General features: G+C 48.1%; 1 protein-coding gene across 2 annotated transcripts in view; it reads right to left on the bottom strand.

Moving 5' to 3' along the window:
* Positions 1-25,242, bottom strand: part of atrn (attractin) — a 114,732-nt gene that overhangs the window by 42,528 nt on the left and 46,962 nt on the right. The window contains exons 22-25 of one of the 2 annotated variants that reach the window (XM_070979907.1): positions 23,453-23,547; positions 21,958-22,036; positions 21,087-21,241; positions 14,373-14,434 (exon numbers count right to left, since the gene is read on the bottom strand). In XM_070979907.1, the coding sequence (XP_070836008.1) occupies positions 14,373-14,434; positions 21,087-21,241; positions 21,958-22,036; positions 23,453-23,547 (391 nt within the window). Of the gene's footprint in view, positions 1-14,372; positions 14,435-21,086; positions 21,245-21,957; positions 22,037-23,452; positions 23,548-25,242 lie in introns of both variants that reach the window. The other variant, XM_070979906.1, reaches the window with a different exon arrangement.

Genomic DNA, 25,242 nt, shown 5'->3' on the forward strand with positions numbered 1-25,242 from the left:
ACAAATACATCAGAGACAACATCTACAATCTGAACTTCATTTCCTGAATGTCGAGCCTTTCGCTGATTTCCTGTCAGCGTTCCTGTGGCTCTCTGGCCCAGACTTCCTATATTTCAGCTCACGCCAGAGTCGGCAGCTGACTGCTGATGAGCGAAGTATGAGCACGATGGCAAAGAGCCTGAACGAACGCCAGCGATCCAAACATCCCCCAGGAAAAAAAAAAAAACTAGAAAAATAAGAGATTCGCACAAAAACCGAAGCCTAACCAAAACTTGAAAATTGGACGGAGGAACACTGAATTAAAAGTCCCAATAAATGAATGTTTACACTGAACTTTGGATGTGCTTATTTATGCTTTCACAGACTAATGAGCTGCAGTTTACTTTAATAACTCGAATTACCGCCTCGTGGTCGTTCACCTCCATCCACGTGTGTCCAGACTCATTTAATATCCGCAGAGAAGACTTTGAAAAGGAGGTTCTCGCTGTGTTGACATGTGCTGCGTGTTTTGTGTCAGTCGCTCATTAAACGATCTCGGCTCCGTCGCTGTTTACAGTCTGCGATCGCTGTCCATTAACCATGTTTAACCTTTTTTTTTTCCAGTGAGACGCATCCACATGCCGAACGTAAGAGAAGAAACCAGCTGACAGTCTAAATGATGCTCATCACCTTCTATTTGACGGCTGTCTAAAAACTGCTCACGCTCACTTGTAAAATTCTGATTAGAGGCTCCGTTAACTGGATAAACGGGTAAGAAATCAGTTTTCTCCAGAGAAATCCAGCTGGAAAATTCCTCCAGTTGCCGCTCTGACGCCACATTTCACATTTCCATGATTTTTCAGAAATCAGGTCAGCGCAGAAAGCCGACTGCAGCCGACACTGAGCGCTTCCTTCGCTCCGGACGGACATCTGTGCAAATCCAGGTGATGCTGAGGCATTTAATATTTACAGCTGAGTGTTTCCTCAGTTCACTGGAATCCATGCATGTTATACACACACGCTTTGATTTTCCAACCTGTGTCCTGGATGTAAATGCTCACCGGTCAATATTACAGTAAGTCACGCACTTCTAATTGGATAGAAGTAAAAGCACAACACATTTTTTGGTGTGTTGAAGCTGGAGGGCATTTTTAATAAGAATGAAGGGTCACTTCTTCTACGTTGCTGCTCCTCAGAGTCCCCCGGGTCTCTGGCTGAGCTGCATTTAACGCAACATGACCTGGATTGATCAGCGGGGGCTCTGATTGACGTCTGTGTGCATTTAAGCACACGAGGCTGCAAACTGGCGACTTCCATAAATCTACATTCTTTGCTTTGGTAGTGGAAGGTCGCTCCCAGCTGTGTGCACTGTATCTCCTGCACATCTCTACGAACCCTCCCTGTCGACGGAGCAATAATGAACCAAAGCAACCAGAAAAAGAAGATAAAGGAAGAAGAAAGCAGGTGGAAGGACCTTCGGGTCCCTCGCCGCTTTTTCTCAAACTTTCACCACCTTTTCAATCTAAATGCCTTTGCACGTTTTAATGCCGCCTGTGATGCATTCAGATCTTAATTCATCCCCCTGCCCATCCTGCGCGGCTCTTTAAAGTGCCACCCATTCAAAAAATCCCCTTATCTCTCCGGGCTGTGGAGGACTCTTGAGCGATCCATCCGTTCAGCCATCTTATTGATCTGGCTTCCTGCTCGCTGCTTAAAGAGCGACATGGCTCTGATGAATGACCCGCGTGAATAGATATCAGCGGCGCATCAAAGGCCTCCCTGCTCAGCGGGGTGGGAGGGAAAGGGAGAGAGCGACAAAGGACGGGAGGAGGAGGAGGAGGAGGAGGAGAAGCAAAGACAAAGGGACAGAGGGAAATGGACAGTGCACGGCGAAAGATGGGGAGATGACGGCGTATAAGAGACGCGCACAGCTGAAGACAACAGAGGACGGGAAAAAGAAAGAAATGTCTCCAACAGGACAAAAACACATGTGGATGTCTGGGCGTTTCTCAAAGTTTAAGACAGCACGAGCAAAAAAAGTGACTTTTTCAGCCAAGTTCTGTTCAAACTGATCCCGTTAGCGCAGCCTAAGCGAACTTTTTCAGGAAACACACTCACTGTGAATGAAGCACAGCCCGTAAAACCCATAATATTATGAGCTGTCTGAACCGGTTGGATCAGATCACACTGAACCAGATCACACCTCATAAATCAGGCGTGTCAAAGCTATTCCACAAAGGGCCGCGAGGCTGCAGGTTTTTCCTCCAACCAATCGAGGGCACGCAGTCGGACCAATCGGCTGTCTGAAGACTGAGATCAGCTGATGAAATGAGTCGAGTCTGGTGTGCTGCTGCTTGGTTGGAAAGAAAACCTTCAGCCACTCTTTGTGGAATAGGTTTGACATATGTGTCATAAATATTGTCCTTATCTTATAGATTTTCTTTTAAAATCAGCCATGAAACCAGAAAAAGAAATAAGAAAACCTCATTCTCCCCACAGACCAGACAATATATTCCAATTATTATAATTAGATATTATAATAATCACTCCTTGTATTACATATTTCTAAGTAACGGTGCTTTAAAACTTTTCTAAAGCACCCAAAACGTCCTCCTGCTCTGAATGACGTCACCCACAGCGGTGAGCATGTGTGCTTGCGTCGCGTCTCCGGATTGGTTCAGACAGCTAGAGCCCTTTTGGGGCCAGGCGAGCAGCTCTCATTGGACTGGATAGGTGCCTTCTTTGGGTCCGGCTCTTATAAAACCTTCATGATTTGCGCTCATTGCGTTCAGGCTGCCAGAAATGAGAGCGAGCAGCTTCGATTATCACAAGCACGAGAATCCCTTTCGCGGCCTCAAACGCCTCTCGCACGCTGAAATCATCTGTTACGCTCAGGATTCTGTCCTCCCTCACGCACAAATCGAATCCTGCTCTTACAAATCCAGTGCAGACCCAGATGCGCTCAAATGTGTTTTGTGCCCTCTCGAGTCTTCTGTCGTCGATACACTTCCACAAACGGAGAGCAAAAGACAAAGACTGAGAGAGGAACGTATAGAAGGGAGCAGCGGCGGGACGGACACAAAGGGAGGAAGACACAGATGGAAACAGACAGAGCGGTGCGCTTCATTTGATCTCCACTTCCACAAGGGAAGCTGGCCAAGTTAGTCAGGCTTCAGCTCTCACCTCCCTCCCCCCCAACCGCTCCATCACACCTCCAGCTCCCACGCTCCCCGGGAATCCAAATGAGCATCCACCGGCAGATGCTGCCTCACCAGAAGCACCTGCACCTCCTCCTCCGGAGCGCCACTGCCGCCAAAACTCCACAAGTTTGATGCCACTGCACCTTTTAAAGGTGACGCAGCAGCGGTTAAAAGAAGGACGATGATTTAAACAGACAGAGCCGCCAATGGAAACGAAATGAGTGCTGAACACATGCAGAAGCATCAAAGAGCCCACGCCATGAGCTCAATCCGTCCAAGCTGGCTTACAAACTGGCCTCAGAAGATAAATAGAAATCCATATTTACTGTGGCGTAACTGGTCCAACAACGATTCTGGAGCAGATACCCACACAGGAGCAGCCTGAAGGGCAACGCCACCCAACACCTACCGCAAAGAGATCCGTCTCCATTAAACGACCTTGTAATTGAGCGCACTGTGGTGCTTGATGCTGCTCTAAGCTGCCCGAGCGAGTTACACCAACAGCGCTCTGACGGCGCGTTCAGGTGAGGCTGCATCTTCAGCTCCAACGCTGAGGGGGAAAAATTAAAAAACACTTTGAAGTCCGCTCTGTTTCTTCCCCCCTCGGCTCAGATGTCAGATAAGCTGTCATGAAACATGACGGAATCAAAATCCACAAATACCGGAAGTCCAGACCGATCTCACCTCACATCAAAACAACCGAGTGCGCTCCTGCAGAGAGCTCCTCTCGCTGCAGGCCCTTTAAGGATTTAGTCCTTACATTTGGAGAAACGTCAAACTCATTTTTTGCATTTCAACCAAATGCCATAAAGATCTAAAGACTGAAACATTGGAAATAAATAAGCTTTTTATTTTCCTATAAGACTTCCTGGTCTTTGCAGCAACCAAACCCTGCTTTTCCACCTATTATCGTCCAACATGGAGGTAAAACTCTGCGACAGGCAGCTGTAACTTCAACGAGTGTGATTTGTTTTTCAGTACCAGCTACCTACAGCCTTCAGGAGACAAAGGCAGCCTGCTTATGATTCAGCCGTTTTAAGTCTTGGCCCTGCGCGAAGGTTGAAGGGAGCGTGTCAGACTGTGTGATCTGATGCATCGGCTATAAATAAATAAGAACTAATATCCAAGCGGCAGCAGCACACAGCTCCTGATGTGAGAGGAGTGCTTTCTTTGGACTGATTTCTTCTTTAATGGAAAGTATTACCTGTGAAAACAGCCACTTTCTATTTGCTCCATGAAGAAGTTTTCATTTCATTTCATGATTTTCTTTAACTGACGGCATCCTGCAGAGCCTCCACTGTAAACAATCAGTTTTGTTTGCATCTGATGTTTCTCACCACAGCCTACTGTCTACATCCCCAAGGCCTTTCACTGAGTGTTTTGAAGCCCGCTGTGTTAGCGTTGGCTGGTGGTCTTCTTCTGCTCTTTTTATTGCAACACTGCTGCCCCCAACTGTTTCTCCCTCTGCACTCTGCAGAAATGTCAGCCACGCCTTCGCGCTGTGCATCGGCCGGTCGACGACATGATACGAGCGATGCATGGATTTGCTTGTCAAATGTTTGCTTTAAGGTGACTCCTAGCGGCCAAAAACTCAAGCCAGGCGACAGCTAATACGCAGAGCATACTGTTTTCTATCTGGGAGCTAATTAGGGAAGTCCTCAAAACACAACCTGCAGCTCAAAATCAGGCACTGATCAGCATTTTGTCCTGAAATCCTGTTTGCTTACAGGCAGTTTCACCTGCTATGTCGATGCTCGTGCAGTAGTATGTTGCTATCCATGCTAACCACGTTTTCTGCCCATATGCACCCTTTAATTCAACAGAACACCTTTGATATGTTTGTCAGCTGCATGCCAAGTCTGAGTCTTCAACTTTCTTTAGCTGTTTGATGGTCAGCACTGAAAAAAAAAAAGGTCTAAAGTGTGACTTTGTGACTGACGGGAGGAGAAAACTGGGAAAAACTGCATGTGTGTCGAGCAAAGCTTTGACTAAAACAGGCCAGAAAATGATGAAAGCTGTCCATTTCAGCCGAGACTGGAGTGTGTAAAGAGGGCCGGAGAGCGAGTGTATTATAGCCACGAGCTGCAGGAGCCGGAGAGGTGAGCTCTGACATGTCGCTGGCTAACCTGACAGTAAGACAACAGCCACAGGGCAAACACCAACAGACCGGCTCTGTTGTCCACAGCCAGCTGAATACTAATCCAGCAGCCTGACCGCCCGCCTGCTGCTGCTGCTGCTGGCTTTTACTCCGGGGTGGGAAATTAAACCTGCTCGCCAGCCAAACGCCATTTCATTTTCACCACGGCTGATAAGTCTACTGAACCACACACTAACCGGCTCCTGCTCAGAGGTCCTATTCTGCCCTGCACTTGTCGTCACACTAAACCCTGCAGCACCGCGGGTGGTGGGACACTTCCAAGAAGTCGAACCCACCTGAAATAGATGCAGGGCTCAGTGTGTCGCGGAATACAAATTTCTGTATAATCTCCTCAGGTTTGCATTGTTTGTTTACTCGCTCCGAGCACAATGGGAGCCGGGAAAAGTGACTAGATTCTCTCCTTTATGTGTGGAGGGGAGAGAGAAAGCAAATTTGGATTTGGCACGTTCTTAAAGCCAACATGGCAGGTTTGCAACCATAAAGGAAGCATGCTGCTGCAGTGTGCACAGGTTGCCTGGCTGAACTTGTTCACTTCCCCCAGCGCCAAACCGTGGATGTTAATTAGTTACAGATAATTAAATTTGCCACAGACAGTTATCGCTTCACCTCTTAAAACTTGTTAAGACGACAGGCTGCAGCTAATTAAAACTACAGCTCTTTTGGTTTGAAAAGTGCCCTTTTCTGAAATTGAAATTTCAGTAAAAGCACAGAATAATTTCACACTAATACACATTTTTCTACTCTACATCTGGCAGCTGGAGCTGCAGTGAGTGTGCTCATATCTACCTGAAGGAAGCTATTCAAGACTGGGAACTTGCTAAATGGGAGTTTGGTGGGAGTACGCTGCTGGTCCGAGAAGTTATGAGGAAATAAAATGAGAATTTACAAAATGGTTGTTGAATAAAGAAGCAGAATCCTTGGAAAAAACCTCAGCAGTGAGGGCTCAGGAGTCCGGAGACGATGCTCTTCCTCGTCTGTTTTTGCTTTTGCACGTGCAAACCTGCCGGAACTCATGTCCACAGCGAGAGCGCTGCGGCTCTTAAGACACAGGAAGGAGGCGCGGAGGGAGGGAGCGGACACGGGGCTGATGGGATGGGAAGAAAAGACTTTGAGTCCCTCTCGGGACTCCCCCGGAGTGCTCCACAGCCCAGTTCACGTTCCTGTTGCTCTCCTCCCTGCTCATTACAGGTGAGGAAGAGGAGGAGGAGGAGCAGAGAGTGGAGACTCTGAGTCAAACTGACTGATGTGATTCATTTATTATTAATCAGACGCAGAGCCCCTCTTCGCTCCTCGTGGACCTATCGGGGGGAGGCTTAGCCGCGAGGCGCTTCTCAATCTGCTCCATCTTCCACTTGAATCTCTCGGGCTCCTCGCTGATGACCTGACAATGAGGTCAGATACAAAGAGGGAGTTTTAAAGAATGCAAGAGAGGAGAGAAAAGGAGATGGGCCAGGAGGTGGAGAGAAGGCGTGGAGGCAGAGAGGGGAGGAAGATGAAGCGAAGGCTGGGAATGTGGAAGGAATACGAAAGGAAGACGGCGGGATGAAAGAAAAGCGAGCAAGAGGGGAGCAAAGAGAGGCAGAAGGAAAAAAATACAAAGACACACGAAGGTAAACGGACAGCTGGTGAGGTAGCAGCAAAGCAGATAAAGGTGGAGGGAGTAAGAGGAGGCAGAGACTCGAAGAGAGAGAGCGTGGAGAGGACGAGAGAGCGCACAGCACCGGCAGCAGCCCCTGCTGAGTGCCCGGGGAGGCCCCTGAGGACTAGCAGGCAGGTTTGGATGTATGTTGAGTGTCTTTACCCCCCCCCCCCCTTCTCAGGTATCTTGGGGGGGAGAGAGAGAGAGAGAGAGAGCGTCTGCTGTCAATCAACTCCACAAGGAGCAAGCTGAGGGCAAACACCACACGGAGAGAGCGCACGTGTCGGTGTGTTTGAAACAGTGTGTGTGTTACACGCCAGGAAGCAGCGTGCACACGTCTACTTTCACATTTGAATGGCCTGAAAAGAGGGAGCAGGCGAAGGAGGAGATTTCACCGAGTGAGCCGCGAATGGAACCCACCTCCACTCACGATGCACGTCTATTCTTCCCTCTTCTCCTGTTCACCTCGCGACCCTTTGAAGATGGCCTGGCCTCCATGTTGGGAGCCGGCGGTTTAATCTTCACTCTGTCAAAATTTAGGGTAACTGAACTGAGCCTGAGGCGTCGACACAGAAGTCCAAATCCCCAAAATTTCCAAATTTACAAGGATAAAAAATGGAGAAATGGAGAATCTGAAGCGTGAAGCAGTCTAGGCGCTGTGTGCTATGTTGACATCACCTTTCACTCACAGAGAAATGATCATTGTGACACCACCCACGGCTCTAAAGCATCATCAAAATGACTGCTTCCCTATCTGTCAATCAAATAACTGTTGACTAATTGGCAGCTGCACACAATGAAAACCAACACGTGTAACAAATGTGTGTTTTTTAAGTATTAAACGTGGCCGACGACGGCTCAAAATTAAGAACAATGATACTTTAAAAAATTTAAAAAATCAGTTTCTAGAACGAAGCGCTTCAGAAGTTTGAACAGCGTTCGCTTGACAGCCGGATGAAACCGCAGCTCTGGTTGATGTTGTCCTCCACGCTCCGTCCTGCTGTCAATCACCCATCACTCGCGCTGTCACCGCTGTCGGTGACGCTGACGCGGCCCGACGTTTGTGTACAAACACAAACGCGTGCGGGAGGAAGCGGCGAGCCCGCGTGCTCCGCGCCGCGCGTCACAGCCGGGGTCAACGTCGCCTTCCTTTCAATCAATCACAGTGACGGATCTCTTTCCCGATTTGAAGACTGAAAAGCTCTCCGCTCGATAATGAAGCCACCGAGAACAAATAGCACGGGGGAATAATTGGGAATGATCTGTCGCTGGTAAACAGGGCGTAGTTTAAATTGACATTTGTAATTGACTGTATTGAGCCGACCCCAACGAGCACGCTCGTGCAGGCTGCAGTCCAGAGCTTTAAAGATACATTAGAGAAAAGGCCTGTGTGTGCGTGTGTGTGTGTGTGTGAAGGACAATCACACAGCTCAGAGGGCACACAGCACCACTGAGTGGCCAGCTGCCTCCTGTGTTTGAATAAAGAGTGTTTTCGAGTGCATGCATGTGTGTCCGTGTGTGTGTGCGCGCGCGCGTGCGTGTGCGTACAAAAGACTGAGGCTGTGCATTCAACAGGGTTTCCGTGCCAGTGTCTAAACCTGCAGTTGTGTTCAAGAGGCCGAGCTGAGACGACGATCACAACAACAGAATTATTGATGTTGTGGTGCAGACTACTTCCAGCTGCCAGAATATGCATGAGAGGCCACTACGTCCAGAGACAACACAGAGCCCCAGTGTGTGTGTGTGTGTGTGTGTGTGTGTGTGTGTGTGTGTGTGTGTGCGTGTGGCTGTCTTTGAGAGCGGATGGTCAAGCTTTCATTTCTTAGCGTCTTCATGAATACAATAATAAATCAACACTGCTGTGCGGCGTCTTGCGTGTGAACGGGTGCAGCCAAAATCAAGCCGAGTGCAGCCCTCCAATCATCGAATCATCAATAAATAATTTAACTCGAGTCCCGTCCTTCTCTTGATTTTAGTTCTTGAGCGACGACGCAGCAAAGTCGGTCTCTGTGCTGTGAGTCGGTGTCAGTTCAAAGGGCCGGTTCACACAAATAACAGAGAAAGCGGCCTCTGGATTGTGCAGAGTAACTGGGACTATAATGCCTTATTCTGGGTAATCTAAACAGCGTAATCTCTCTGGCGTGTGATCAAGAAAGTTATATCTTCACTAATCACCCCTCTGCTTTAACGAGGTGAAAGGTTCAGGACGGGGTCAGCGAGTGGAATGACGCCGCTGCCCGCTCGCTCAGGCTCGGGGTGACGATGAGGAGCCATCGCTGGGCAGGTTTGGACGACACCGCTCAGATCCTCGCAGTAACAGACGCGTGAAGAGGTGATGCACGTTTGAGTCGAACCTGTCAGATTTTAAATCTCCTGGATGGCAGCAGGGTGATTCATTCATGTCATCAAACCCCAGCCGCCCACGCCCCCGCCCAGACGTGGCCCAGGGCGGGCAGCCTGCTGGTCCCCCTTCTTTGAGCGCCTCCTCTCCCCAGTGTTCAAACAGCAGGCAGCGCAGCAGAAATCACTGATCATTTTAAACGCACAACCGTGATAACACGCTGCAAAGTGGGGTGAATTATCATTTCTGAATGTGTTTTGGATTGTAATAATTAATCTCAACCAGGATGACATTTTTCAACGAGGTATCGAGTCTTCTTGGTGCTGATTCATGGGAGCTCTGTGAGGGTCTGTGGTCATCGCTGACACGGTAGAGGAAAAGACTTTTGTGGCGTCCTTGTCATGGACAAAGCTGACATTATCTTATTTTTCTTGCTATGAACAAACGTGTCTGTCCGTCTCTCAATAGTTCCAGTACTGCTCTCTGGGTACTTTCCTGGACACTGTAGTTTTGAGCAAACGTTGCTGAAACTGAATTAAATTGTGCATTTGCAGGGGACTATTTTCAGTGGCGTATTAACACACACTTGGTGCTTCAGGGAGAATTTCCAGCAGCAGAAAGGTGTCTGTGGGACGGGAGTACTGCACCCATGCTCATTGATATGAATGAGCTTGTCACCGCTGTGTGGCTCATTGACGTGTTTTTAACAGTCTGCAGCAGACGTGTGAGGCCTGGGACACGCAGGAAACACTTTGGATCAGTTCATTCACACATCTGGTTGACAATGAGAATAGTGGAGAATCTCACCTGTCTGGACACTAACGGGGCTCATGGATGCTTCAGTGGGGGTTTTACACAAAGGGAAGACTCACACTTTGGCTGATTGGGATGATTTTCCACAAATAAGACGTATGAATTTAATGAGGCATGTTAGCTGTTATTGAACTGTTTCCCCTCGTCCACCACAGACCAGCAATCTCGCATTCGTTACGGGCAACAAATACGAACATGACTGAACAGGGCTGCTGATTCACTGCTTCTGACTGTTGTTGGTAAATTTACAGCTGCGGCCAAGTCTGTTGAAACAAGGGGAATGAAACCCTCAGCTGTCGTCTGGTTAATATGCTCGCTCACTGCTAATCTGCACCACAGAGGTAAGCTCGCCGCACCTGATAAAGCCTGTTTTTATAATATTAGAACTGTATTAAAAGTCAACCAGCGAACTGAAGCCTCATATTAGTTTCAGGTGAACTCTGAAAATGCATTTTTGTGGATCTTCAGTCACTCTTTCAACATGCAGATGGCACACGAGCCTTAAAAAAGACTTGAAGCAGAAGCTTTTCTTTAAGTGTCCCAAGAAACAAACTCAAGCATCTTTGACTAGTTCCAGACACACAACACTGCCAGCATCAGGGCTTCAACCCCGGCTGGGACCAGCCACGTACTAAAATGATATCTAAGCACTCACGTTGGATGGGGGGGGGCCTGCTGGAACGCATGATTTATTTTAATATTAGCTGCTGAGCAGAGACGACGTGCCGGGGAGGTACGCTCTCAGGGGAAGCTGAATTTTCTGGGACATCGGGCTTCGGTGCCACGCTGACTATTAGAGGCAAGTTTTTTAAGAAGTAAACACCACAGCGGGCCAACGGGTGGTCAGTGTTCTAGAACAGTAGCTCAGAAACTGTTCTCCCTCCCTGATTTTGATGAATCCATCACAAATAAAACCAAACACAGGTCCCCCAGCAAAGAACGGGGATCCCACTGCAGGTTAGAGCAAGTTGCATGTCATGTGAAAAACAGACAGCTCTATCTCGCCGCCTTGACCTTGCTCGCTCTCCAGGATTACAGCTGCACCAAAACATTAGGTCCCTCTTGTTTTCTGTAAACTGGTTCACTCTGCAGAAGCTACGCTGAAATATGAACATTAAAATGTTAAGACATTAAAATGTTCTTATGCAACTGTGTTCATTATATATTCGAGTACCATTAATTCTCCAAGACACACGCAGACGTCACCTCTGTAGGTTAAATTTCATATGCACCGCTGCTGAGCTCTGGCTCCGTAAACAAGACCAACTACTCCATCACAGATTCACATAAACAAACTTTTTTTTCCACTCTGAAGCAGCTCGTAGCTGATTGGTTGAGAGAGAAATGTAGGCTACAAGATGTATTAAGTCAGACTTCAAAAATAGCCACAACTGCAGTAATATTTCCATGACAAATACGTCCCAGCGCGCACTCTTCAAAAAGTTGCATTTCGTGATAGCTCTTTTAGCCTCCGCCATCCAGCAGTTTGGACTTATGCAGCCAAGAAATTTGTCATTCAGGTCACTATTACTTCAAAGGGCGTTTGCTTTAGCAGCAGCCAAGTTTTAAATTAAAAACACGACAGCGTGAGTGGGGGGAGAAATTAAAAAAAAAGCTCAAGAATGCATTTTCATTGCATTTCCAAAAATGTTTTGGAAATTTTGACATTCTCCAGGGCTTTTTCCAAGGCCTGGAAGAAACGTAGCAACTTGCACAACCAGAGACAACGTCGAACATTCATGAAAAAGATTTTCATAAATGCTGAAAAGCTCGATTTTAATCCACTTTCAACATCCTAACGGGCGGACGGTGAGACGCTGCAGGACGGCTGGACGTGAATGTGCGACTGCATCTCGCTGCTGTTAAAGCTGATGTTTACTGCCTCTGTTTCGTGGCTGGAGAACGCGGGTGGGGGCATCTTTACTGGCACTGCAGATAACGGGGATGGCACCACCTTCATCCGTCCCCAGAGGGAACATGGCACAGGGAGAGAGAAAGAACCGCGAGTGAGAGAGAGCGAGATTAAGACAGAGAGAGTCGGAGTGGAGAGGAGCAAACAATTTCCACGTTAATTAGCATCCCTCTCCTCCCCCGCAACACAAACAATGCGGCGCCCAAAGAAGCAGAAGCAAACAGGGACGAGGCTGCGAGCTCGCTAACTTTAGGTCTCTGCTCATCTGTGCTGAATCAGTGGCAGGCAGAATACACATCAGAAAAAAGACTGAGCTGTGGGATTAAGAGCAAGTCAGAGGGAGTGGTGGGAGGCTGGGAGGAAGGAAAACAGCGAGGGGAGGGAGGAGGAGAGGGGGAGATAGATGGAGGCAAGCAAGGGACAGAAGAGAGGAGGCACAGGGAGAAAGAGAGGAGGAAAACAGAGCAGAAGGGGGAGATGAAAGGAGAACGAGAGGAGGAGAAGGGGAGAGGGAGGGAGGAGCAGGAGAGGAGAGGAGAACAGGAGGGAGAGGGGAAGAAAAGGAAGGAAAGAAGGTGATTAAAAAAAGAGGGAGCAGGTGAAGAGAAAGATGGAGAGAGCGACACAGGGAGGTAAGAGAGGAGGACCGCTGTGACGCCTGCTCCCTGCACACAGCAGGAGGAGGAGGAGGAGGAGGAGGAGGAGGAGGAGGAGGAGGAGGAGGATGCACGCTTCCAGTGCTGACATGCAAACAGCCAAACGCTGACGCATGTGTACGAACACACGAGCATCACGAGCAAACAACTGCAGGCTCGGCATCTGTGTGCGGGTGTGTGTGTGTGTGTGTGGGGGGGGGGGGATGACGGTGGTCCTGCAGTTTTTAATACCGTCCAGATAAACCAGAGCGTGGAGGGCGATTCACCCGGCCCGCGCCCAAACGTAAGGCTGCTGAACGTGAAGAGCCCCATCAAACCTCTCCGCTGCTGCAGGATCAATAAAAGCAGCATGACGTGGAGCAGCCGGCACCGTGGAGGGCACGCTAACGTGAAAGAGCCCTACGCTCGCACAGGAGAGGCGAGCACACGCGAGCGGTCGAGCGTGCACGGGACGCCGCGCTTATTCCACCGATTCTCGCTCGCTCTCATTTCTGAAATCGATAACGCATTACAGCGGTTCCTGAGGAAGTGATGCAGGCCCGGGGATTCATGGCCGCTCAGAGCACGCACGTGGCTTCTGTCCTGCCAGCAGAACCAGCGTCTCCATCAGCACAGAGCAGCGTGTCTCTCTGCCAAGACGCCTTGAGAAATGTATTTTAAATTCTCATCACGATCCAAAGGTTTGTTAAGACACCGGGAGCTGTGCGTCAGGCTGAATCACGAGGAAATGTGTGCAAAGCAAGACGCAAGATAAATATATTCCCATCTCTTCTCCTTCACGGGTTTGACTCACCGTTCAGACAGAATATACTGCACATGTGATGCTGTCATACATGGAAACTTGAGCCTCTGGTCAGGTGATGTGATGTGATGTAGGAGTGTAGCACAGGGCGCTGGGTGTAGTTACAGACCGCACACACTTCTGACCTCATCCGACCACATCCATCATCCTGATGCAGCTCTGAGCGTGTGTGCCTTCGCTTATGCGCCGCTGCCTCCTGGTAAACTGCTGCATTTTACTGGATTTTTGGCTTTCTGTGCACTCTCGGTTCATTCTGTGGCTTTAAGCATTGTCTTTATTTCAAAGTCCAGGTTCAGTCTCGTGATCGGACGTTAATATTTGATTATTCGGAGAAACAGGTGACATTTATCAACATTGTCAGTGTCAACATTTCTATGGTGCATTTTAGGCTCTGTAGCTCTAAACATTAGCCACGACAGCCTCATGTTGCTTTACGCAGTGTGTTTTTACAGCTTGTTGCAGAGTCTTCTGCCCCCTGCTGGCTGAAAACAACATGCAGCTTTAAGTTTAGTGAAAAATATCACGGCCAAGGTTAGAAAACTAATGCCTACATGCTACCTAAAGGACACTCTGCTTCTCGTTTCAGTGCTGAAAGGTTGTTAATAAATCATGTGCTGTTGCATTAAATTTCCAAGGGATACTGAGCTAAATTAACACATATTTCAGAGCAGTTTGATTATTTGTGGACCTCTGGTTTCTCTGTTGTGGACCGCAGAGACGCCATTAAGTACACATCTGTGCTCGTGTGTGCATGATGAGGGTGAATAAAATCAGTTTCATGTGCATGCATTTGACCGCTAACCAGCTCCTGTAAGCCGGCGAGCTGCATCACTGTGCACACACTGCAGCGGAGTAAACGTACTGCTGCTCACCTGAAGAACGTGACAAAGAACTGCACCAGGTCCATGAAGTTACTGTGCTGGGAGAAGGCGATCTGTGAGAGGGAGAGAGAGGACAACACAGTGAGAAATCTGCTTTAATAAGGGCGATTTTAAAGCAAGAGGTCAGCATTATACACTCATAAACATGCAGGCTTTAGAGGCGACCTTGTAGATCTGACAAAAGGCACACAAATGAGGATGAGAGATAATGCTGCCTCTGCTCACACAGGCAGACAGTGCATGTGTGTGCATTGTCATATATGCTTGTGGCACTACATTGTCAGCCTGTGGCTTCACATGCATCAACTGTACCGCACCATGGGAGCACCGTACGGGTTTTAATTCCCTTATGGTGCTCCCAACTCCTAATTCACCACTATTCCCAGTCTGTCTGCTTATCTGTGCTCCAGACTGCACGCCTGTCAAAGCGACAACACGCCAGCAGTCGGGCCTCTCGGCCGCCCACAGCCTGTGCGAAAAACATCATCCTGCACATGTGGGCAGAAATGTTCACTTTGTAATCATCACAAGAGCAATTGTACTAACGGCATCCTGTCCTAATCAAGGTTGCCAGGGGTGACATTGGCAGTGTCGTACCAACCAACCCCCCCCCCCCCCCCACCACCACCACCACAAATGCCTGACAATGAACGCACCCCTGTGACAACCCAACACTGCCTCTCTCTGGGAACACCGGGGCACTGCGCCTCCCGCCTGCAGCTGAATTCCCCTCACACCTTTTCTCTGAGGTGACACCTTGGACCAGAACTTATCACCGCTGCTGCTTATTATTCCTCCGCAAAGCAGGGATTTGCATACAATTCCAGCAGGAGGAAAAAAACGGAGCAGGAGGAAGAAAAAAAAAAAAAGACAAAAGGCGGAAAACCCAGCTGCGTGCGTGTCAGATTAGTCCGTGAATACTTAGTAGGTGATCAAGAACTACAATGCATGCATGGAAGAAGTTGATGGGTGAGAATGTGGATGAATCTACGGTGGAGGACGACACGGGGCCAGCGGCGGCGGCGGCCTCTGTGGTGAGATGACAGGGGGGGGTGTGCGTGTGCGCGCTTGGTGAGCGGCCCGGGGTCTAATTTACTTGTGTAGTCAGCACCATCTGGCTCGCTAATGTGTTGCTGTTGATTACAGAATCCTCAGTGTGATAATTTTCCTCCAGACTGTTGAGCACTGAAGAGAAGTTCAGGGCGGCAACACGCCCAGAGAAAACTTTCAGAAATGTCAGCAGCGTCCGTCTCTGGAGGCGACCGACACCGGAATGGCGTGGCGCTGTGGTGGCACTGACGGCGTCAAAGTCGAGAGTTCCATGTCAAGCTGGGCACAAATATACAAATAATTCAATAGGTTTTAATACGGATAATGAATATATAAGGACATTATTAGTTATTTGTATGGTTTTGACAGCCCTCGAGTTGTTTTAAGGTGCCATGTAGGTTGTTTTTTTGACCTCGATGAGGCTTTAAAAAGCAGCCAGCTTCATGAAGAATGACCAACACAAGTTCCCTGAGGCCAAGTCTTTATCTTAATATTGCTTGTTATATCCAATATTTCTAATTATATATATAATTTCTAGTGATATTAAGCAGAGGAAAGCAGAAAATCCTCACATTTGCAAGGCTGGAAACAGCAAACGCCAGCGATTTGGCTCAGTAAATTAGTTAAACTCACTCAATGATTATCAAAATAGTGAAACTAATCAATTAATCTACTCATGTCTTTAGCACTGTTCCTAACTGTAGGGCGCAGGAAACGCGGCGGAGGCAGAGCTGAGATAAAAACCTGTGATCTTAGCAGGTACTTTCCATTAAGAGAAATTGTTTGGAGGGAATATTTTACTTCCTGCGCTCATGAATGTGAATGGCGAATCAAAAAAAAAATGAAAGGACTGAAGAAAAAGTAGTGGAGACTTTATGAAACTGTGAGTGTCGCGATTCTTTTAAGAGCAAAGCTTGGATTTATCAAAGACGCCTCGTCGGCTGCTGTTCTGAAACCTGGTTGGCTTTGTGACAGCAGCTTCACAAAGCCATTCACTTCTGTGGCTGATCAGACCCATAATGCTCTCTTCTAATGACACAATCGCCTCCTTCAAGAACACTGCTAACGTCCTCAGCGCAAGAAAAAGAAGAAGTGATAGCGGCTTTGGTGTCGTGACACCGCTGCATAACTCCGTTTTGAGAAGCACAAGCAGGCCGTCTCGCTGAGGAGATGTGCGATAACGGTTAGCGTAGCTAATCTGGAGTGTCAGTCGTGTGTGGCGCTTTGTCACCGAGAGGCAGGCTGATGGCGGCGGCGGGAGGCCCGGGTGACGCTCTCGTTATGTGCCCAGCAGAGGGTGACTCCTTAGGGGCCGCAAAGGATCTCACAGCGGGGCCTGTCAGCCTGCCGCCGGGCATTAAGGCTGGAAATATGCTGCCTTTAACGGCTTCTGACAGCAGCTTGAACTAAATTGGAGTTTTGAAGGAACGCGTCGTTATCTGTGCGAGGGAGGGCTGCTCAACAGGTGCCACGGGGGAGGGCGGGACAGAGGAGGCTGAATGTGAGAGGCTCCAATCACACGACAACCACAGGATGTCTCCCTGAAGCGTCTGTACAGACATTCATGGTTCCCAGATGACGCATCCTCCTGGTGCCACCATGAGGTGCACGCTTTTGTTTCTTAGTGCAACAAATGTTGGATTACCATGAAAATTTGGTGCAGACATTCATGATGTCCCAAACGTTTCTTTCTCAGTTTGTCCAATACTTTGGTTTATGACCAAATATCTAGCAAATGATTCTTCCATCTGCGTTTAGGGCTAATTAGCTAATGTTAGCTAATGCTAACTAAGAAGGTGAACACACCTTCTAAACACCAGCGTGTTACTGATGGTATAGTGAGCGTGTTAGCACAGTTCACTAATAAGTTTCACTAATTACTTGATTTATTTTGTGGAGAAAATGAGGCTTTCTAAATGAAAAGATATGCTAATTTGGACTTTTTGTTTACTGTGCCGCCTCCACGCTGGAACACAGCTGACTATGTTTATTTATATTTTTAACTTTCTAAGATCATATTAATTCCATTACTTTGCATTTTACATGTTTAAGGTGCATCTATTTTTATATTCTGTCTACATTTATTAATATGCAAAGTATAATTTCTATGTTTTAATTTGCTTGCAGAAAAATCAGCTCACTGTTTAAATAATACTGCGAGCAGCTGGCTGATTTTATGTCGCACCCGCCACAGTCACAAGCTGGCAAAACAGCTCCGTTTATGTTTGCTAACCTCTCTGTGATCAGTATCAAGACGCACCCATCAGGCAGCCATGCATGGCCCAGATAAACACGACACGAGTCCACACAGATACGCAGAGCAGCCCAGCCAGCTGATAGCTGCAGCTGCTGCTGCTCCACAGCGGGGTATTAAATTGGAGGCTGTTCTAATCTCCACCATATCATGACATGTTCACTAAGGCACAGAACAGGAGATCACAGCTCTTTAATGTAATTAGTCTGGGATTTGCGTTTCATTACAAACATCATTAAATTCAGATCTATTCTTCATCAGGAAAGGGGAAAAAAGAGGGTGGGAGGACTCCTTGCTGACTAATCTCAGCGCAATTGATTTTGCTTTGATGATCCGAGCGGCTCAACGGCGATGAAGTCATCACAGGTTTCACTTTCTCTTTTGTAAAAGACGTCATTTCCAGGCGGCGGGATGTTTTTTCCTGCGCTGCGACATCTTTTCGGGTTTGTGCATTTTACCCAGTGAGCTTCAGCTGGAAACTCTTTTCTGTATTTATATATATCTGTGCAGAACTGGTGCAGGAACTGTTCAGCTGTGGGGGTAAAACAATGTGTGCTGCTGGGCGGTGAATGCAACAAGTGGAGTCAACGCAAGCTCCTCCGACCACGTGAGAGCAAACAGAGGCAACCTTGAGGTGGCGCGTCGGCGCTCTGTATACATGCTAAAGCTGCGAGAGGGCTTAGCGTGCACGCAGCACGCTCTGAATGCAGCGTGTGTTTCAACTTAACATTCCTCTTTGCCCCTTCTCTTTCCTCGGCTGCTCTTTACGAGCCGTTTTCCAACATGACGATCTTTGCCTGCCAGCACTGGAGGACCAACCGCCTACAGTTACGTGCACACACACACACACACACACACACACACACACTCACCCCGATGCCACGCTGCAGTGGACCACTGAAGGCAAGGAGAGTACGAAAAGGCATGAAAGAAAAATGAAGGGTTGTTATTATGAGGAAAGAGTAGAAAAAATGATTTTGAGGAAAGGAGCAGCGGCTGAAAAAGGAAGAGGAACAAGCGGAAAATTTTACCTCGCTGACGGACGTAAAGCTCCATGAGTGCGAGGAGGAAAAGTGACAGGCTAGCTGCTGGTTTCAAGAACAGGGGCGATCTCCTACATGATCCCACCCACCAAGGCAGAAGGTGTGGGGGACCAGAGGGGGCTGTGAGGGGGGTGGCTCTCACCGGAGACCTCCTCAGGCTGGCTGGCAGCGGCTCGAGTTCTGGAGCTTGGAGAACTAAAAGCCCTCACAAGGCAGGACGTGGAGGATGGAGGCAGGATGTTTCTCTCCTTCAGGAGGAGGGCAGGGGGAAGGAGCTTGCACAGAACGACCAGTTACATTACTTTCAGAGCTGATCTGCGAGGCAAACAGGCAGGCGGGCTGCTCAGAGAGCACAAAGCCAGGCCCAGAGCAGCCGGCGCTCCCAAACCTGCCCCAGCCAAGCCGTGCCCCATGGACGAGGTGTGATCAGAACTCCAAAATCTGTCTTAAAATCAGCTGCTGAGCGGTTTTAATGACAGCCACACGTGTGAGAACGCAGACAGATCAACTATATGCTGGATTTTATATTCTAAGCCACCTCTGAAGCACTGGTTTGAGTCACATTTCTTTAGTCAGACCTGCTTGAAAAGGCACTAACATCTCTTGTGGTCCTTATCCTGACACACAGGAGCCCATCATGGTCTGTATCAGGGCACTACAGCGTGTATAATCATGCTTACACCCTGGCAACAAGAGAAACTGCTTTTAAAACAGCATCAAATATTGTTTCAGGATCCTCCAAAATACACATCCAATCAAATCAAACTGCTTTCGTTTCCAGAGCAGCAGCCCATTGATCTCCTGCTGCCTGATGTTCTGTCACAGCATCCTGTTTCAAAAGGAAATACTTCATTTCGTGGGATGTTTGTGGTCAATTTAAGAGCCTCGTGTAAAATCTGACACTGCAGAAGATCGCAACGCACGCTGCACCGACGTACACAGAGCCGCTGGCTTGTCAGGTCCACCTCAAACTAATGCTAAGCCCAGCAGTAAATGCAACCCTGTGCCTAATAAACTGGCAACAGGGTGAGTCCAGAGCCACATCACAGTTCTTTTTACTATTTCCTCCTACAGGCATTAAACACACCGTTCACACTTCACCGCTGACGGACAACAGAGGGGCAGTTTGTGTCCACATGGCGGCGGTTCACTGAGCGCATCAGCGGCTGTAGCTCGGCGGCGTAAACACACACCGGCACGCCGACACACAGAGCCCCATTCACTACGACTGCTGAGCAGCCACATCAACACTGGAGAAAAGCTCCCCAGCACCAAACGCAGGAAGCTTCCCTCCCCCCGACCGACCACGTTCGACCGGCGACCGCCAGCGTCTATGTTTTCAGCGGCCAACTTTCTGCTTTGACAGAGTGGAAAAGTGGCTTTTCATCAGACGAGCTGAGCAGTTACAGTCAAAACTGACCACAGTCCTGCTGCACTTAAATCCAAAATGCATAGCGTTTATTTATTTGCACACAAACACAAGCTGAATACGGACGACTGTGCACATGAGAGCGCATCAGGAGGGCGGACACGTGGTGTTTTGCAGAAGCTTTTATTCAAAGTGCAGGAATACATTTTCAGCTTAAGCAGCGCTGCGACAGTCAGTGAATATTCAGGACGTCTCGGCCTGTTTGAGTTTGTTCTACTCCAGTAAATCATGTCTTTTTCATATTCTGTGCTCTTGTTCAGCTGAGATGTTCACGTGTTTTACTAGAAAAAGCAACATGGCTGCACTAGGTCAGCAGCAGCCTCTTATGGTGCGACACACGTCTGCTCGAGCGCAACACGGACGATAATTTATCTCAAATTTCTCCATTTTTGTTGCAGAGACGGTCATTTCAACCAGCAGGCATCATCATCATTTCTGCTCCCCTGTGCTGTCTCTCATTTATGGATTTCTAGCGTCGTATCAAACCGGCCAGCTTTCTTTCCTCTGGTCAACACCTGAGCCGATGATGCCGATCGTCGGATGAACGCGTCGTTCTCGCTGAATTTGAGACCGAGAGTGAGTCACTCAGGGGAAACGTGATTTCATTTTAAAATAAACACATTTCCCACGGCGCTGCTTAAGGTGCTAACTGAAATGTTCAACTGTTAATTATGAAAATTAGATGATAACGATCCTCGTTTCAGCAGGATGAGGTCTGAAAGCTCAGCGGCGGTCTGCCGAGTGTGTGCGCTCGTCGCCGTCCTTCACCTCAAAGTGTGCACATATTCCAGTGAAGCGTGCGATCATTGATTAAACTGCAGCAATATGTGCCACTCACACCGAGTGCAGCTTGACCAAACGTCAAACTGTTCCGCGGCACAGACGACGTCTTACTTCGCGCACTCGTGCTGAAATGAACTGAAGCTTACTTGAATCTTGATGGGCCACGTGAAGTTGCTGACGTAGACGAAGAACGTGATGTTCGGGCTGTTCCGGAAGTCGAAGTTCTCGTTGGAGAAGCTGTCCTTGAACTCCTTGATGTTGCTACGGGAGACGATTGGGATCTCCTCCCCGGTCTGGGTGCCTGCTGAACGACAGGAAGGACAGCAGGGACGAGGGACAGAGATGGAGAAGAGAGACGGGAGGAAGGAGCGTGACGGAGGAGGATGATGGAGGCAAAAATGGGAGGGAGGACATGTAGACGAATCAAGAAAGTCAGACTAATTCTGTACTTTTTAATACACTTAAACATTAACAGCATGATTTATCTTTTCACCACAGAAACTCAGAGAAGACAAACTTAAAACAGGAGCCGTCAGCTTCTGTTTGAAAGTGTCTGAATGGGCTCATCCCACTTATGTCCTCCAAAAATGAAACTGCGTTAGCTGAAGGCAGACACATTAGCAGGCTGTTACCTGTTGCATCCCTCCTACATTTGGCAAAACACAGGATCTGATCTAACAAAGTGAAGACACCCGGGTGTCCGAGGACAGACGACAGGTGAGAGCTGCCACCTGCTGCCGCCTTCTGCTTCACTGAACTACGCTTAAAGCTGCAACTAACGCTTATTTTCATTATCAATAGCGTCGATAAAAATCATAAAAGAGCCTCTTCAGACTGCTTTTTTTTGTCTGAGTAAAGATGAAAATCTAAAAGATGCTCAAAACAAAGCGACACTAAACAAAGACAAGGCATCCTGAGGCTGAGCCAGGGTAGCTGCTGAGTGAACCACCGCCGACGATCAACACTATCTGTCGTCGTCTCAGCGCTTCAGCAGCAGCGGGTGTTTGGGAGACGTACCAGTGAAGCTCGTGGCCCAGGTTATGTTCAGGTTGAAGTTCTTTGAGGCGTTTATGAACATGTCTAGATCCCGGTTTGGCTGGGGAGGGAGAGAGGACACGGAAAACATGCAGTCACCATCATCATCATCATCATCACCTTTCTAAGCCCACTCATCGCAGACGAGTGCCGTGCAGCCGGAGCTGCTTTACTGTATTCCCATTATTTTTTTTCCCCGCCGCCTCAAACCAGTTTGCAGCTGTACAAACAGTTGCTGCGCTGCAGACTACAGCAAATTTGCACAACTAATGGAAGCCGAACGAGCTAAACAAATGTTTGAGGAGTCAGCGGTGACGGCGAGATGTATGAAAATAGTGTAAGTGCGGCTGTGAAGTGGCGTCAGCTCTGATAGCGTCACGTAGATGGAAATGAAGCCTAATTAATCTTTACTCACCGCGTTCGCTAATAATCGTTTAAACAGCTTTAATGGAGATGAAGAGTTTAAAGGGGCTCAATTAGAAACATTAGAAATATTATCTTAATTCATTAGCATTTGTTCCCAGCTGGTAAAAGCTTTGTGTGTGTGTGTGTGGGGGTGGGGGGGGTGGGGGGGGTTGGTTGGTTTTGGCTCCAGGTGCTGCAGCCAGGTGAACGGGACTGGACGAGCTTTCGTTTGCAGGGAAAACAAGCGTGTCACACCGACAGCCATCTTTTTTCTCCAATTATTTAACTCATTTGCTTTCAGCAACTATTGCTCTTTGTAGCTTGATATATTGTAGTATTATTACATTATATGATGTAATAAATAATAAAACAACATATTGTTAACCTTTCTATGTATTTACGTCTCCCTTGGAAATGAGATCTCAGCCTCAATAGTCTCAATATCTACTGGCGAGCTAACAAAGAATAAAAAGAAAGTGTGAATGAGGCGCTCAGCATGTTTAGAGTGAATACACTTGGCTGCACAAAGCGTGGTTTCATCAGAAGCTGGTGGTACAAGCTACGTCATACAGGGCTGGAATAAAAAGAGTAGAAGAAGAAAAATGTTGAAAATCAATGCGAGCGGCCTCAAACAGCTGAGGGGAAAATGGAAAGAGGTGTTCGCCTGTGCTTGTGTCCGTCCTATGAAAAGCACACATCTCTTTTCTGAATGAATTGAAGGATGAAATGCTCCTTCACGTGTTTGGAAAATTGGAAACCTGCAAACACATCGTCACCGTGCTGAAAACAGGCTGTTTCTGGAGCAGCTGACATTCTGGAGATGCATGATTTCCGCAGCACAGCGACAGATTTGCTCTCATTGACCAATGTTCTTATGAATCACTGTTATTAGCAAAACGGGAAACACACAATTGTGTCTTTGGAAGAAACTTTGACAATAACAGAGGAGGGGGGTGGGAAACAATCATCATCATCATCATCGTCGTCGTTGTCTGGTGCAGACCAGACAGCCTTCATCCTAATAAAAGTGACAGCTGCTGTGGCGGCGGGGTGTTCGCAGTCAGAGGCATACCTCCTCAGGTGTGGCCACGAAGTTGATGGCGGTGTAGTAGCGGTCGTCCTCCTGCGACAGGCTGAAGGTGAACTGGTAGTCGATGAGGAGCGTGTCTGTTCGAAGCCATCGAGCCGGCGGGGTGGGTGTGGAGGAGCGTGGTGGGGATTACAAAAGAAGAAGATGAAGAAGAGGAACAGCTCGATCAGTCTGGTTTCAAAGTCACACAAGAGCGTGTTTGCACAGTGCGCTCGGGGCGGGATATTACCCAGAACCCCCTTCTTTCTCGCTCTCTAAACTCCAGTGGCTTTCTCAGATGGGCCTGAAGATTTCAGCTGTCTGAGTCTGTGATGGAGGCTGAGTTACGCGGCCTTGTGCAAGCTCGATTAAGGTCGCTGGGCCGTGATAATACAGGATAGAGAGTCACTGAGTTTACAATCAGAGAGTCATACATGAAGCAGCATGAAGCTCCATTTCTGTCCACTTTCCCTTCTCTTGAAATCCATTTTCATTCCCTTCCTCCTGCAGACTTTATCGACCTGCGCAGAAAAACTAATTTCCTTTCATACTTAGTGACCATTCTGGCTACTGAAGTCCAACATTTTGTGGTCCCTTCTCGCTGATTCATACACTGTGGGACAAAAACACCTGCTCTTAAAAACGTGATCCGGACACGTCGTCCAGAGAAGGAGAAACGTTTGTGAAAGACGTAAACGCATCACGATCGCCTGCAGGAAGCCCGGCTCGCATCGTGCTGGCATCCAGACAAAACATAACAGTGATACACATATTTGTTTTTAGCAAACAAAGTTTCTAGAGAGCGAGCCCGCTGAAACAGGCCTCTAATGACTGATTACACTTCTGTTCAGCGTCTATTCTGTGCACTGAGAGCAACGCGGGTGGAAAATGAATAACACGCAGTGGGAAATCACTGCGTTTACAGCAGTGTGCGCTCATCTGTGCAGCTGATCTGCTGCTAACAAGACAGGGAGTAGCCTACACGCTGGTGCTGCAACACACCCGGACGCACTGACACCAGATTTTTTAGACAAAGAAAGGAACATTTGCCGAATTTACAAGTAGAGCAGATAATGAATTTGCCGTAGACACTTTCCCCTAACTCGACGACTCCCACAACAAAACTTTTTCAGGGAGTTTGCAGCCGATCCGCCGCCACCTCCAATGACTCACTCGCAGGTTTGGCTCTGGAGAGCAGAGATCTGATGTCAGCCAGGATAATGAGAGCGCGTTGAAAACACCAGGTCTGAAAACAAAGCACGGATCGGGGCGCTCGTCGTCCGGATAACTTATCCGGATCCCATTTTAACAGCAGGCGTAAACGGGGTGCAGGAAACATTTAATCCTTTGGGTTGATGATACTCGTTTCACACATGTAATGCAGGTCTACCTCTAATGAGCATGCAGCTGAACCGCTGTCACAGCTTAAAGTCCAACTGTGGTTCCATCCTTATGACTGAGAAACTAGAGATTTACACAGAATTACATGAGATACGTACTGCGAATACCAAAGACAGCATCAGTCTGACCTGCTCGTGCATGCTGAAGGCTATCTGTCTGCTTTTAGACTGTTCTGGGAGCCTGTCAAACACCATCATCACTGGTTGTTTTGTAAATGATCAGATCCAAAGGTGACGTCACCAAAAGGCTCAATTTCCAATAATGTTAAACACAAAAAAGCAGCAAATCTTCCCACCTGAGAAGCTGGAACAATCCAGGACTTGTTGACCCCTGACTGACCAGTTGGCAAAGCGTCTCAGCAGTGATAACGTTTAATTAACATCGTTAAAAGA

Source organism: Chaetodon trifascialis, chromosome 14 (assembly GCF_039877785.1).
Source record: "Chaetodon trifascialis isolate fChaTrf1 chromosome 14, fChaTrf1.hap1, whole genome shotgun sequence".
Classification (NCBI taxonomy): Eukaryota; Metazoa; Chordata; class Actinopteri; order Chaetodontiformes; family Chaetodontidae; genus Chaetodon; species Chaetodon trifascialis.